At 39.3% G+C, this 16,610-nt stretch overlaps 1 protein-coding gene across 1 annotated transcript; it reads right to left on the bottom strand.

Moving 5' to 3' along the window:
- Positions 1-2,356: 2,356 nt before the first annotated feature.
- lrig2 (leucine-rich repeats and immunoglobulin-like domains 2) lies at positions 2,357-16,312 on the bottom strand. The gene is made up of 18 exons (XM_026348528.1): positions 15,629-16,312; positions 14,640-14,714; positions 14,169-14,303; positions 13,678-13,821; positions 13,313-13,456; positions 12,916-13,059; positions 12,452-12,595; positions 10,821-10,901; positions 10,500-10,571; positions 10,239-10,307; positions 8,437-8,600; positions 7,897-8,208; positions 6,512-6,793; positions 5,863-6,300; positions 5,529-5,681; positions 4,878-5,018; positions 3,940-4,209; positions 2,357-3,660 (listed from the first exon to the last, which is right to left on the bottom strand). Exons 1-18 carry the CDS (start codon positions 15,814-15,816, stop codon positions 3,428-3,430), a joined length of 3,189 nt encoding a protein of 1,062 aa, XP_026204313.1. The 5' UTR covers positions 15,817-16,312; the 3' UTR covers positions 2,357-3,427.
- Positions 16,313-16,610: the final 298 nt, after the last annotated feature.

The raw sequence follows: 16,610 nt of genomic DNA, 5'->3' as shown, positions 1-16,610 counted from the left end.
CACGACAGTCATATGTCACCATCATGTACTTGAGTTCAAGTAACTTTAAAACTGGAAGCAGGGAACACACCTTCTGTAGTATTTATGAAGAAGCAGTGGTTTCTGTGCTGTTGGTGTGATGCATTAGTCCAAAGTCTGTGTTTAAATACACAGTTTCCACCCTGGATATTGTGCTGAATAATTCATCAGCTTGTAGAGGATGATTAACAATTCTATCATGTCTTTGATGGGGACTTTGGAGTTGAGCGAAGAGGCAAACAAACTGCAGACTTTAAAAGGCTGAAGCACTCAGATTCAACTCACATTCAATGTTTCCTCAGAATCAACTGGATTTATGTTCGAGCGACTGAAAAAAATGGTTTGTTTTATTTCTCTTAGTGTCAAGACTGCTGATGGACTAACAGTTTTTAAGGCTGATATTAGCTGGCTTTATGCTGGCCTGACATGACTAAATCCAGATTATGGATGGCTTGGCCTTTTAAATCATTACAATGTGTGCCCAGAAATCAGCCTAGAATTACATGCAACCTAAATCAAATCCTGCAAGAACATTTTCCCTTTTTCTTACAGGCCTTCAGCTGTCAGTAAAAACAGACACCTCAAACTGTTGCTTGATTAATTCATTATATGCCCACGAAAAAACAATTTAAAGCAATAATGGAAAATAATCCTATTTCTACCGAACAGAAGTGTCGAGATAGATATAAAACAGTTCAAACCAAATTATTAGAATCAATTTTTAATATTTGAGTAATGGCTATGTAACAAAAAAAGGCTCTTTAGACATGCTTTACAGAATGTACAAGTAAACAAGGTCAAAAATAATATGAAAACAAAATGCAAAACTTAAAAAAATAAAAAAGCAGCATTGGATACTTCCAGAGCAGTTACTGCTAAACTTTGGTATGAAGTCATAAAGATTCAGAGAGTAAAACAAAAGAAATAACAATTATGTTATCCTGTGTTTGCAGAAAAATATTGAACATCAAATCGATGTATTCCCCCCGGGACATGTAGCTCCATTACAACGACTTATCACTGCAAGTTTTCATTTTAATTTCCTTATCACTTGGGAGGGGCATGGAATTGCCCTTGGCCAAAAGAAAACCTCAAGAAACATCGAGGAGCACGTCAAAAAACAGAGGAACTCCGAAAAGCCAAGCTGCTTTTAGTCTTGGCTTGGAAAAACAATACCGCTTGGTCATTATCCCATTCAGAGGAGCAGGCTTGGAATGTTATTTGGTAATTAGAAGGCGAACATGACTGGACAAATTGCAAAAACAAGTTGGAACCAAAAGAGACTGCAACCAACATGCATGCAGCACTGAGGAAGTAGAGGTGTGAACACATATGGAATAGAGTAATTAAACTAAAAACATTAGATTAAAAACTAACAAACATTTGTTTTGACAGATTTGTTTGACTTTGTGACATTGAATGGTAAAATTTAGCACTGAGCTACACCATGACACATTGACACTGTGGATTCACTTTTAACAGCATTATTGAATTAGTACCCTAACACTCAGTGTATCACTACAAAAGGGTCAACAATAAAAGCAGCATGTAGCAATAACGATTACCACAACAGGAAATCACAAACAAAAAATACTTTGCAATACAGGAAAGAATGTGTTGCCAGACACAGCAATAAGCAGTGACTGCCATATACAGTACACTCTTTAACCAGTTGACAACACAGTCTAATGCAAAAGTCCAGCAATGCATAATACTTTGATGAATGTCGTAATGTTTTAGACACGTGTTAAGTTTACAGTTATTTGAGACTGCACTTTGTGATGCTGCAGAACTGTTGCATTGTACAGATACATGTCACTTAGCCTGCCCTTATATATGGGGTGGAAAAAACAGTAAAACATAATAAAATTCAACTGACTCCACTTCACTGTAACCACCACGAAAGAAGAATTAGACTGCATTAGCTGTAGCCAGATGTACCAAACCTGGAGACCGTAATTAGCTAAATATTCTGACAAAGCCAATCACACTTGAGCTTCTATGTAGTGCAATGACAATACAGGACAAAACATGGGATCAAATCTGATAAATCAAGACCACGTTCCCTAATAAGAGAAGCATTTTTCAATCCTCACAGCAATGTTATAGCTAATGCTCTCATCTTGTTCCTGAACCAACACGTAAAAATGTCTGGATAACACTGGGGTTTTAAAGGCTTAAAATAAATACGATGCATGTTTTTAAAGGTACTGCAGCTTACATCTCAAACCTCCTTGCAGACAGACTAGTAGGACATTGAATTCAATAGATAACTAGTCTTATGTACACATACATACATAAAATAATACAATACATTCTCATTTTTCACAGTCCCAAGTGAAAACGTAGGCTTAATCAATATCTAGAGAAGGATTGTGAAGGTTTAGAGAAGATTGTGATGATAAATCCTCACAACGTGAAACAACATGCGCACTGCATATTAAAGATTACCACCATTAAATTAAGTGCCTGTAAGACAAGATAAGTAAAAACAAATCAGTGCATACTGTATATATAAACTATAAAGTCACCTGATTAAGGTTACTGAGAATGCTTCTTGAAAAGGCCATGAAACAGACAACCATTAGAAAATAGCCAGCAAAACTATGATTGTCACATGTGCAAAGAACTGAATTCTCCCCCAAACTGCTCATCTGTACGAATACAGAAAATCAAGGATGACTGTTTTTGACAAGGGACAAAAACAAAATCAGATAAAGATGATATAGGACATATTCATATGTATTCACAATATACACCATATTTTGGTGGCACTGTCTCTGCAATTTGCATAACAGGATACCAGATAACATAGTTTAGAGTCAGTCAGAATAGCCGAGGGAAAGTGAGACGTATGCTTTCAAGGTTCTTTTAGATTAACTACCACAATCTGCTGGTCAGGGAACTAAATTTGTCCCCTGTATAAACCTCTTTTTCCACATTTGGGAGGAGGTGGTTTGCGATTTCTACCAATGTCTAGGCTTCTCCAACACGCGTCTGTACCAAGAATGAGGAGACAAAACTGCCGGTATGTTTAGCACTGACATACAATTTCAGTCCCATAGCAGCAGGGACGTAGGAGAGAGCTTGTTAGCTCTTTAAAGCATACATTCATAGATTTCTCTGGAAAGACAACAAGAACAGTAAAAGATGTAGGAGATAGAGTTCCTGCAGAGGTGGTGCTGTTAAATAAGAGGTCACTTTAATCACAGGTCCATTTCTCCAGCCATACACAGCTGTCTTTCCACAGCGGATGACGTTAGCTTGTCCTCTTGAGTGAAAGGGGAATGTAAACATACAAGAGAGCATCTTTGGCAGAATGTGAGGAGTCTCTTTGGAGGTAGTGGGTGAAGGGGGAGTGGTGCAGCAAAAAGGAGCCAGAGGCAGAATGTGGGTGGATTATTAGGACCTATGTGGGAGCCGGATGCTCCTGAGGGTTAGTCCTATTAGAGGCACTTCTGTGGTGCTGTGTGCATTGACTGGGTAAACAGACCCCATCTGCTTCACTCTGTTGCTCTACTCTGTCAGCAGTCGAAGTCAGAGGAGGTGTTTTGTGTAGAGTCACTGGGTGCTGGGACACTCCCAGATGAGGTTTTGAGGACAAATCATCCTCTTCTCCCCAGAATGACCTACAAACTGAGTCTAGAAAGATGGAAAGTGGGACAATAATTAAAGTTACACTTTATCAGTTACACTTGATGATTGATGATTTAATTGATTCCCAATAACATACTTTTTATTCCTGAAAAGTTTTAACTATAACTCAAGGACCAGAAATTTAGCAGAAAAATATTTTAATGTGATATATTGTTTAGGTAATTTATCAGCAAAATATTACTTCACAAAATGTGTGGATTTACATCTTTTCTCTATAGGTAGGTAGGAAGGTCCCACCATCTTGCTCTAATGGGTAAAACCAACCTTTAGCACAGTGCTCTGGGGGTGTGTGAATGCTCAGCCTTTTGTCATGTGAGGTGAGAAACACTGAGGGGTCATGGTTGCTAATGATGCTCTCCAGTGTGCTGTCCTGGTGCTGGGCATGCTCACTGAAGCTCTCCCTCAGACCTGGTAAAGTCCTGTCCAGCGGGTCATCCTCTTCGAGATAGGAGTAGGGGCAGTACTCCCGTGTGCGGGAGTAGATGTTGGCATTGTCATAGCAGTCAGAACAGATGACCAGCGGACCTGCACCACCTGGACAGAGAAGAAGAGCAATTTGACACATTTGACACGTTGCTCCAGGATCTGTGATAGAATGGGGTTGCATTAGTTTGCAAGGCATTGGTAACTTGCACATCTCTGAAGGCATCATTAATGCTAAACACATACACAGGTTTTGGAGCAACATGTGCTGCCACCCAGGTGTCTTGTTTATTTCAGCAAGACAATGCTAAACCACAGTGTGCACATATTACAGTAGCGTGGCTCCGTTGCTGAACTGGTGTGCCTGCAGTCAAGACCTGTCATCTATTGAAAGCATTTGGTGCATAATGAAATGGAAAATACAACAAAGAAGGCCCCAAACTGTGGAGCAGCTGAAATCCTAAATAAAGCAAGAGTGAATGTGCTCAGTCTGTAACCTGGATTATCTTATTCATCTGGGCTGTGGACCTCTATCGTTGTCCAAAAATGATTAAAAACACATCAGCCCACTGGGTGACATGTTTCTTCAGTTCAAAACACTAAGTCAAGAAATTCAAAAATATGAATGTTCCCAATCACCAAAACAAAAAGGAGCTCTATGGCCCTAGTAAAATCCATGGCTAAATCTTGAAAACCATAAGTTGACCTCTAAAATGCATACAAAATATTTTTTGATTGAAAAAAAAACAAAAAACAAAAACTTTGTAGGTGCAACTAACCTGGTGGGAGCCCACTTAGTCCATCATGAAGATCTCCAGGGTGGAAGCTACTACGGCCAGTGAACAGAGAGCCCATCCTGCAGTGCAGCATACCATTCCCCTCAGTTTCCATCTCACTATTCGTGTCTCCATAACACACGCCTGAGAAATGTGTAAATTATAATTAGTCAGTGTAACGTCATGGGCACAGGAGTGTTCAAAACATCAAAATGCTGAAAACTAGGTAAAAGAAGCGAAAGGAAGAACATACACTAGTATATCCCTGTTTGTTTTTTGTGATAAGACACTTATCTGTCTCTTCAACATAATCTATTTTGTGTTCCTTTCAACAATGTGTAGACATGAACAAACTCATTACATGAAAAATATGCCATTCTTTACGTGAGATGTAAAAACACAGTCCGTGCTGTCTATATATACTATAAAGGCCCCATCACTGGGGGCAAGGAATAGAGCCTACACAACCTATATGTGGCAGGAAAAGGAAACCATCAGGGGCTGTAACCAGGTATTTACTATAAGAATCCTTTGTGCTTACATTAAATAGCTTGTGATGGCTGATCAAAATCACAGTATAATTCCATTGTGATTATGTTAAATTAAACATGTGAAATGGTAGAATTCTTCAAATATCAAAGGAAGGTAACCCACCATCTGTGCCCCTATGGACGTATCCATTGGAGAGTGGAGGCATGAGCTGCTGGTGGCTGCCTGCCTCAGAGTTACTGTAGCCTTCCTGAGGCTCTGACAAAGTACCCTGGGAAGACAGGTAGCTGGGAATGTCTGCTGGCAAATTCAGCTCATCTGGAAGAGAGGTGAGAAAGACATATTTCTGGTAAGATGGAATCAAGTTCTCTGAAACAGTCTTATCCTTAAAGTCAGAACAGGCACTTTTCACTGTTTCTAAAAAGCGGTCTATATTGGGAACATCTTCAAATAAGACACATTTCATATCATCATATCAGATGGTGTCTAAGCTGCTTACCTGTGTTAGTGATACTGTAGTCCTCGTTCTTCCTGCGCATGTGATAGATGACAATGACCCAGACCAGCGAGGTTCCAACCACACAGCACACCACCACAATTACAACAATGCCCACAGTGGTCCAGCCGTCCTGGTCATACCCACCAGTATCACAATTTGGTGATGGCGATACACCAAGATAGATGTGGCCACGCTCTGTTCCCAGAGTATTAGACATGATGCAGGTGTATTTCCCAGCATCAGCAGGTCCAGCATCTACAATAATAAGGAGTTGGTTGGCAGCAGCAAAGAAGTGGCGTTCTGTAAGCAACAGAGGGCCGTCATCTTTGGTCCAGTTGAGTCGGGGGGCAGGGCTCCCCCCAGCAATACACTGAAGCACAGCAGTTTCACCACGTGCCACCGTTCTGTCTTCAAGTGGTCGCAAGAAGGATGGAGTTTCTGGAAGAGAACAGGATTCATTTAATGGTTATCCCAGTATTCTCCATGGCCACATTTAGTAAAGTTTAAATGTCTATATTCAGTTGTTAAAGTTGCATGTGTAATGAGAGAAGTGTATAATAAGTGACCAATTTGATCATAGTGACTCATCTTAAATGACCCAGTAGTGAAACAGCAGTAATATGTTCTCCTTATCAGGTGCATGACTCACCCAGGACGGTGAGAGTAGCGTTTGCTGAAAGGCTGCCTGCTGCGTTTTGAGCTGTGCAGCTGTACACTCCCATGTCTTCCGTCTTTACATTAGCAATGAAGAAGATGTCATCATCTGGCATCACGTGCATCCTGCGCTCTCGGGCAGCAGGAAAGTCGGTGCCTCCATCCTTTTGCCAAGCAATCTGGGGTGATGGATGGCCTTCAGCGGCACACTCTAGCCGGGCCATAGTACCAGTGCGAATTGTCAGATCCATCGGAGTCTTAAGAAAGGAGGGCAGCTCTGAAATATAAAAGGTGATGTTTTAAAGCAAATATATTGAGAGGGATTCTGCAGCTTAGGATGGTGGATAGTTTCTAGTTTCACAGTTGCCCAGAGGGAATTAACTGGTTTGCAGGTCCAGGTGGTGTGGAAGTAATCGTCAGTGCTACCCAAAGTGGATTGTGAACAGATGTCTGTGTTGGTTATTCCCATTTTTAACATTTTACTTTGTGTAAGGTGGGTTCTGTTTTTTTAGTGCTGCTACGGCTCAACAAATATTACTATCGCTGGAGATTTCAACACCATTCTAAACTACAAAATCCACCGTTCAAGCACCTCCATTAATACAAATTACTTGAACTCAATAGAAATAATAAAACAATGACTGCAGGGTGAACCACCCCACAGCTAGAGATTATACTAACTTTTCACCGATCTATCAGACTTTTTCTCGTATTAATTTTTTCTTATCAGTAACTACTTACTCACATAATAGGCAACAGAAACCACAATCACAACCACAATGATCATCCAATCATAATTAGTGGCCATGACCCTATTTTGTTCATACTAAACATTCAAGCCCATTTCAAACCCTGCACAAGATAGTGCTTTAATAGATGATTTTTTCAAAACCCTGCATTGGACAATCTCATTAAGACAGAGTGGGCATCCTTTCTAAAGATGAACGACTCTCCAGATATCACGCCCTCAGTATTATGGGAAACCAGCAAAGCAGTATTACAACGTAAAATAACAATATAATATACAATAATATCTTACTCATTGTACAAAAAAAATGTCTACTAGCATACTGATGTTTGATGTACAAGGCTTGGAACTGAATTGAATAGATTGACGCCATTATTCAAATCTCAATATTTAGGCAACCTCGGGGCTCATTAACATTAAATCAGGGCATCGCTAACTGTAAGGTTAAATGTTGTCTTGACCACAGAGTGAAGACCAAATCACATTAAAACTCACTCCGTTATAAATGAGATGTGCCAGAACTCCAGAAAAGAAGCTTAAAGAATGTAAATGAGTGCCGTGCAACTCAAAAGCATACAAGTCTCACTGATAATAATCAATCATATCCCATGAAAAAGGGGAAAACTCCTCACCATTGACAGTGAGCCTGGCCCGGTCGGAGTAATTGGAGCCAAAGTGATTGGAGATCACACACTGGTACCGCCCCTCATCAGTGAAGTTGACATTGAGGAGGTGAAGGACAGTCGTGTAGATAAGCTCTCCTTCCTGGTACCGGGCATAGTTTTGCACTTCTTCATCATAGAGCACCTCCCCATCTTTCCTCCAAGCTGTGGTCATTGGTGAATCACTGCTGCTGGATGCAATGCAGCTCAGAGTCACGTTGTTTCCTCGCAGTGCCACAGACGTCTCTGGGTGAGTTGTGATCTGAGGCTTGGGGAAGTCATCTGTGCGGGAACCAGAACAGAATGTGTGAAGCTCAGTAATTTTTGTTAGCTAATCTGTAATTTTCCACAAAGAGCACGCGCTGGGTATTCAACATTGTGCTTAAACTGGAATCTATGACTTTTCTGCAACTGTTTATAAAGTTCATGTTTATAAATCCTATGAGCCAAATACAGTGGCACAATGTGCAGGTACAATATATATTGCAATAATAAAAAAGGGGGACAGACCGCAAACAAATTCTTCCAGGTTGATGGACTGAACACTGCGACCAAGGAGACTGGTAGGATGAGCACAAACAGCAGACACAGACTCCTGGAATTGGTTATCAATCAGCCAAGGTCCCAACCACTGCATGTGGCAGTCACACAGGAGGCTGCTCGTGTTCAGAACACTAAGAACAGAGAGGGGGGAAAGGAAGCATGACTCGTTAAATAGTGATAAGTGATGGTCAATAGTGGGAATCATTTACCATTTGATTTAACCTTTTGAAAAAAGCAAACTTGCTCAACACATTTGAAATGAAGGATACATTTAACTCAGGTACACTGATACGCTGCCTGTTCAAAATAATAAAAATAATAATAATCACCACCTGGATTTAACTAAGAACATAAGTATAGTCTTAGCCTTTGGTCAGGTCTAGGTTCAGTAATGTTATGTGTCCAAAGAATGAGGTCAGCTGACTTCCTGAATATAATGAATGACCAGATTATTACATTTATGGATTTTTTCTTCCTTGGTGACACAGGCATATTCCAAGATGACAATGCCAGGATTCATCTGGCTCAACAGAGCCCACCACAGAGTCCAGACCTTAACCCCATTGTAAATCTTTGGGGTGGGGAAAAGACTTTGCGCAGTGGTCTGACTATCCGCTATCAGCTATCATCAATACAAGATCTTGGCAAAACATTAATGAAACTCTGGATGAGAATAAATGTCACGTTGCAGAAACGTATCGAAACGATGCCACGGCAAATTCCCAAATATTTCCAAAGAATTATTGTGTGTGTGTATGTGTGACTTTTTTTAGACGGGCAGTGTATCTATCCAGTCAAATTTGTTGTCTACAATCAAAATAGTGTTTCAAAGACCCAGTAGAGCACAATATTTACTACAGAAAAAGCCTAGTTCCTCTATACCCAAAAGGTAAGTTTGGAAACAACTTTCAAGTCACTCTGGGGCAATTTTAGTTTTGCATTTTAGATACATAAAATACAATCCCACTAGATACTACAAAGACAATACAGACAACAAGCTATGATAGACAGCTACATAAATCCTCCCATTTAATAGTCTTAAAAGCATAATCACTATTCAAGTCATAAACCGGTGTAGCAATGACAGGAAACTTGAGTCATTGCGGCAAAAAACACCTCCAAAAGAGAAACATATTTTCTCCTAAAATACACTAATGGCAAGGGAGCTGCCAATATGTTCCACTGAGTTATCAGTCAAGGCCACTTTACCCACCCTAAGCAAATAGTGCTATATTCTAATAAAGCAGCAGACTAATTAATAAGAGGATATGACTACACTCATGATGCATGGCATGGGTTTGACAGCTGCTAGTGCATTTTGTTAACCACTTCTTAATAGAGATGCTCCTGAGATGGGCTGTTCGATACCTTAAAAAGACTACAGACTTAACTTTTCCAGTCTTTAATAAAATGCAGCAAAGACAGCTGTCCTAACTAAACGCATGGTGCAATAACGTAAAAGCTGAATCTGCTACATTTGCTTGTCGAACTGAGCTAATAAATATATTGTTTGGGTAGGACAACAATGCAGTGATGCAGCAATGATGAATTTGTTTGACTATAAACCAGAAAAATGTTTTGCTCAACAGCTATAATGCAAATTTAAAATTCTAATCATGAAACTTAATTGCAATGTTACTTATTCTAATTTCTCTTTATTTAAGGCAACAGTGAAACATATGTTGAAGAAAGAACATTAAGACAGGGAATGTCCAGCTTCCAAATGTGTTTATGAATGCTTATGAAAGAGTAATTTTGTGTTTACTCACAACACTTTGAGCTTCATGTGGGACAGTGCTTCGGGATGTATTGACATGATGCCATTCTTGCTGAGGTCCCTGCAGAGGGGACAGAAATATGGATTAGACACACCTGGGATGTGATTTGATCAAAATGACTTTCCACTTCACAACAACAAAGCACAGTGGCAATAAAAACTTAATGCTGTCCTTAATCCTTTGACAACAACAGAGCCTACTGACAAACGTATGGCGATGTGAAGAAATTAATGGTGCAATAGTTTTACTCACAGGTGCTCCAACTCCTCAAGGCCCTCAAACGCTTTCTTAGTGATTGATTTGATTTTGTTCCGCTGCAGGATTCTGGATAAAAAAAAAAAAAAGTCATGTAACACTAAGTCAAACACAAAACCTACTCCTGGGTAACATTTTATGCCACACTGGAACCAGTGTGGTATCTGCTGTTGTTATTTAATAAGTTATAACACAGATACAGAATTTTGTGTAATTGTAATATTAATTTACATCTGCTATTAAAATAGCACAGACCTTTACATGAAATCAAACTTTCTATATTCATATCTATTTATCTGCAAATTAGAGTGTCCTCACAGTGTGTTCAGCTTCTTCATTCCATCAAATAAACCAATGGAGTCTTCAATTGCCCAGGAGATTTCATTATTGCGGATATCTCTGAAAAACAAAGAGTCACAGATATTAAACACTTTCCCCAGACATCTAAAGTCTTTTCTTGCAAAGTCCACAGAGATGGCAGATTATCTCCACTGTGGTTGTCAGTGGCAGTGACTCTCAGTTAGGAGCCTAACAATCTGAGACACAATACTTCCACAGTGTGTCACAGTTCACTGCCCCTGCTGTTCTGATGAAGAGAAATTAATTGGCTCTGTTTAGCACTGGGGCAGTTCATGGGTGCACTGGAAACCCAGAGAGGCCTTGTGTTTAAATGACGGGTCATGGGCTCTTTTGTTTATCTTTCCTTATGCCTGGCCACCTCTGAAAAGACTTTGGCACTGTCCAATTCCCCTCTCCCATGAAAGCTCCCATGATGATCAACCTTCCAAATATGACCCCTTTCTTGTTGCAGCTCAGTGGTTTCAATCAAGCTCAGTGTGGCAAATAATGAGTTCACAGCTTTCTCTCCTCTCAACACTTCTTAATTCACAGATAAATGTATGATAAAGAAGACTTACTTGCTTAATTAGGATGATATTCTGGACCTTGGCTACACTGTCTTTTCTCTGAAGCATGCAAATGTTGTGATTGGAAACAGGTAAACTCATCAGCGTACCACATTTGAACTCATGAAATCATGTATTTCAGTAGAAGTGGATGGGTGCATAAATGTAGGACAATGTAACTGTAACAGAGGACAACCAATAGTCTAACAACAATAATGGATAATATTTAATGGGATTCAACACCCAAATAGTCTCCCTGACAAAGCCAAAGCTGCCGTGTTATTTGTTCAATGCTCAGTAGACAGTGAAATACCTTGTGAGCAAACTGTATGTTGATATTACCTTATCCCTGCTTGATTAAATATTAAAAAGCAAACAATCTCAAATCCTAGAACAAGAAGAATATTACCCTACCCACACTGACAGAAGTGTATAGACCAGTCTGCTCTATTATCCATAAAATATTACTTCTATTATTGATGACATGAACTCAGTACTTATGTAGTGTTTTGTAAATCCTTCCTTTTATAAGTCTGATTTAACAAGTGTATGATTAAAGTTCCAGGTGCTTTAAAAATTCAAGTGGACCCCATGTCTGCTTTTATTCTGGATGAACACCTCCTTATGGCAGCTGCATTTCAACTTATTTGTAGTACGCATGATGCCCACAGTGAATAGCAATAGGACACCAAAACAAGTGAACAGGATGCAAAATTACACAATGGGTGATTTGATAAAAGATTAAAAAGATAACTAATGACAAACAGGACTAGATCACAAATACTACACAGCAGTATAGTAGAGGAGGAATATGTAAAATATTGTTAATGTCTGTAACTATTTCTCTGAACTACTTTCTATTTTTACTAGAACAGAACTAGAACTACACAGGAAAAGTGAAACAAACATACCTACTGTAATCAGCAGCCTTCGTGAGAACGCACAGAGCCCAAAACAAGTAAGTACTTGCTTACAGTTTGCATACTAAGCTTCATCATAAAAACAACACATTTCTGAAAAATTTCTTTAGGGTACAGCACTTACAGAGTACGCAGACTTGCCAGGCCACTGAACACTCCCTCTGCCAAATGGCTGATGGCATTTTCTCCCAGGTTCAGGATTTCCAGGAAACTTAATCCTTGAAAAGCTGTCTCCTCAAGTCTAGTCAGATGATTGAATGACAAGTCCCTGCACAAAAAACACAAGTACGTTAAAGATTAGTACAAACCACCTCTTCATTCAATACAAGTCTGTATGTTAATGTAACTCCACATTCAACAATAAAACTACAAAATTTCACATTTTCCCCAAAATTGTTAACACAGTATACAATATATCTACCAGAGGCAAGACAACACTGAATCAGCTCCAGACACCCCACAGTACTGCAGCAAGATAACAGTAATTCCTCAGAGTACACAGAATGAATTTCAGAGCCTGGGGCTGAAGACAGAAAGTGGGGATTCTAAGCTGTGTGGGGATTTTAGTTATGAATCAAACACACGCACAGTTCCTCCAGCTTTTGGCAAAACTCCCAGGCATCTGGTCGGATAATGCCAACAGCATTCTGGCTGACCCGCAGAACACGCAGCATGCGCAGGCCATACAGCCAACCTTTGTTGACCTCAGTTAGGTTGTTGTGCTCCAGCTCTCTGAGACACAGATGTAGAAAAAGATGAAGTTAACAAAATGCTCTCTGATTACATTGATTTTCTTATGATAAAATAATGAAATAACTTTCTAAGAGGACAACATGTGTTTTGTGTTTACTCTATCTAACATAGTCTGTGTTAGATATGTGCATTTTTACATATGCAATTCTTGCTGCTTTAAAATATTTAGCACTTGCTAATAGATACACTACTGCATGCCACTTCAAAGGAGAGACTGTTATACTGTACTCACAGTTCTTCCATGCTGTTAAGTCCAAAAAAGGCCCCATCCATGAGCTTAGTGATGCCATTCCTTTGCATCTTCAGAGACTTTAGTGAGTCCATCCCCTTGAACGTCAAACTGTCCACTATCTTGATCTTGTTACGTTTCATTTCACTACAATAAAAATAAGCATTTTTTTTTCAACCAATTGTGTTTATGAAAAACAATTAGAGCTCCTGCAATGTTTCAATTTGTTTTGCAGTAAATTCAGCCAGCTACTTAAATAAGAGTTACAACAGAATTAAAATCCACACATTTGTCTGCCAACTATCAGTTGCCAAGTTCTATGCATTTCTTGACTGATTTTAGTTTTGCCCACATCACATGATACTCACAGTAAGTGAAGAGATGGAAGTTTGAAGACTTTGGTTGGCAGTACAGCTAATCTGTTCCTGTTCAGCTTCAGCACCAGCAGGGAGCTGGAGATGTTGTCAAAGCAGCCAGGCTCAAGGACGCTGATCTTGTTATTACTCAAATTCCTATGAGATAAAAGAGCAGAAGCATAAGAGCCAAAATCAAGAAAGAGAATAATGCTGGCTGCACAGTTACACCTCCTGCATCTTTAGTTCTGTGATAAGCATAAAACTAGAATGAATGGTCCTGAAATGGTCTTACTTATTTTACAGTTGTAAAGTGATTTACTGCTAAGACAATCGTCTTTAAAATTATATCAAATTAAATTCCTGCAATAGATCCCAAGCAATATTGTGCTGGTTTGGCACTCTCTTAGCACCTTCTAGTTTTGTTCCTGTAAATAATTTGTTACCTTTATTATTGAAAACAAATGGTTAATTGCAGGTGGTTTAAATAAACAGTGTTTGCTTACAGATGTTTTAGCTGCATAGAAGGGAAGGCTCCAACTTTCAGCTCTGAGATGGAGTTGGACGTCAGGTCCAGGGTTTCCAAGGAAACATATGGATGAAGCTGATGCATCAACAACTCTGAGATCCGATTGTGAACTCTGAATCATATAAGGTACATTATCAGAACTAGTCTTGAAAGTCATAAAGACGTTGATTACTAAGACAGGTTATATTTATGGTATATTCAAAGCATATCAACATGAGAAAAGACTTTACTGTTGCTGTAAACCATGCTGTGTAGCAAAAGACAAGGCATTATGGTACCTCTCACGTTTTGGTTTCAGTACATTTATATACAAGGCATTAAAAGGTATCAACAGCTTGGAAAGAAGTGTTTGTTATATTTTTTGTTAAATAAATATGTTTTTATATAAACAGTTTATTTTTATAATTTGTTTTAGTGGCAACAGAAGAGGAGCAGATCTTGTACTTACAATGACAATGAGGTGATGTTGGAGGAGACGTCTCCAAGAAACGGAAGAGCAGTCAGCTCATTGTGATTCATGGTGCTGGAATCAAATGAAATAGAAAATTATTTTTGTTTTGTTTTTAAAAAACATCTACTCAGACATGCTAAGGATGGACATATTAAAAAAGCATAACATCCGATGCCTCTGTCAGATCAAGGATTAAACTCTGCCTTCTCTAAGTAACTACAAATTTTGAGCAATTTCCTTGGTCCACCATGCCCTGACATTTCCGATAGGTTGCCAGTTTCCTAGATGCATCTAGCTAAAGGAATGCACTAAAAAAAAGGGCAATGACGTTTGTGTTTCTTAAAATATTTTAGAGAAATTATGACCAGATGTATATAATGTTTTCTGCTATTGAATTCTACTGTGTTTAAAGGTGTTTCTAATATTCTGAATATTACTAATAACGTATCTATATTTCTACAATTCTGTCATTCAGATAATATTCAATAAGGTTGTCGCACTGTACACATGACATGTCTGTCTACCCTGGGACACAGATCCCTCCTCTGTTATAATGTTTCTAAAGCTAAAAGGTGTTTCACAGCAGCTGTACCTATGTATGTGTAAACCTATACATATTTGCTGATTGTTTGCACAGTGACCTTGAGTGCTTAGAAAGGCGCTTATAAATTAAATGTATTAGTATTATTATTATTATTATCATCATAATTATTATTATTATATTATGTCAACAATGACACTTGGATAAAATTGTTTGGATGTGACAATAGTTTTTTTTTTTTTTTTACTTTTGCACTAGTTAAATTAAGAGATATATACAGTTTTTATATGCTCTAAAACAAAAATAAAGCACACAGAAGGTTCTCATGGTAAATCAAGTAAGGGTCAAGTGGCTCAAAAACATCCAAACCAGATTTCTGGTATGTTATCGTGTCCCCTTGTGTTCAACAACAAATCAGTGTACGTCTAAGTGGTTGTGTACTCACACTTGGGCTATCCCATCAGGTAGGTCAACGGGTGCCGTCGACAGCCTTTTTCTGTTGCAATCCAAAATATGGCCCTCGTCTTGTCCTTTGGAACACGAGCACGGAGCAGGACACAGCTCCAGGGCCCGACCACTCAAACTCAACAGCATGAAGACAAGGAGCGAAGGAATGGGCCAACCCTCCGCCATTTTAAATGTCTTCCTACTGAATGCTACGTAGCTACGTGGCTAACTCGCTAAACTGAGACGTTAACAGTTACCAAACCACCATGAAGTTGTTCTTTCGATTTGTCTATCAGTCGAACGAACACATACTTCGAGTTTATAGTGTCACTGTTCCAGGTGGAAGTGTAAAATAAAGTGTTCTCCAACTTGCTTGAGACATCTCAGCAGAGATTTCTCCCCTTCTTCCCAATGCCTGGAATTCCTTCCGCTCCGATCCGGACAGCCTCCTGTAGTGGCTAATGCTAACTCGCCGCTAAGCTGATTTGTCCCCACAAATACGCCACTTTTTACCACTCGACATCGGCTTAGCTCCACACTTTACTGGCTTTGGGTTATAGCAAACACACGGACGTGTTATCTTCGCTTAACCCGGGGTGTTTACAGTAAATCCCAAATAATAATTTCTCCTTCTTTCTGTGCCGAAGAACAACAAAGCTCCGAGAGTGGATGACATAGGATACGCTAGATCCCGCCCCTTACAGCATGTTTGCAGTGTTTTTATTGGTCGAGATTCAAGCGCGTCAGTTCCTTTGCGCGGATTTGATTGGCTATCAGTCCAAATGTTTATACGGCAGCCTCCACTGTACACAGCAAAACATGTTTTCAAAACGGCTTTATTATGAATTATAAACTTATAAACACTTAACCTAAACAGATCATCTCCACTTTATGCCTTTTGAAACTGTCTAATATAATATCGGTTTGTCTACGTTTTATTATATGGCCTACATAGTATTCAATTCCCATTGTACATGAAG

Source organism: Anabas testudineus, chromosome 5 (genome assembly GCF_900324465.2).
Source record: "Anabas testudineus chromosome 5, fAnaTes1.2, whole genome shotgun sequence".
Taxonomy (NCBI): domain Eukaryota; kingdom Metazoa; phylum Chordata; class Actinopteri; order Anabantiformes; family Anabantidae; genus Anabas; species Anabas testudineus.
Note: the sequence above shows the minus strand (reverse complement) of the source record. Positions and strands in the feature narration are given on the sequence as shown.

Bases quoted from the DNA above. Each gene is read 5' to 3' on its own strand.
- lrig2 (XM_026348528.1), bottom strand. From the start codon at position 15,816: ATGGCGGAGGGTTGGCCCATTCCTTCGCTCCTTGTCTTCATGCTGTTG. The intron at 13,822-14,168 runs GTAAGCAAACAC...TTTATCTCATAG, and splicing joins TCTATGCAGCTAAAACATCT to GAATTTGAGTAATAACAAGA. The intron at 13,457-13,677 runs GTGAGTATCATG...TTTTTATTGTAG, and splicing joins CTTCCATCTCTTCACTTACT to TGAAATGAAACGTAACAAGA.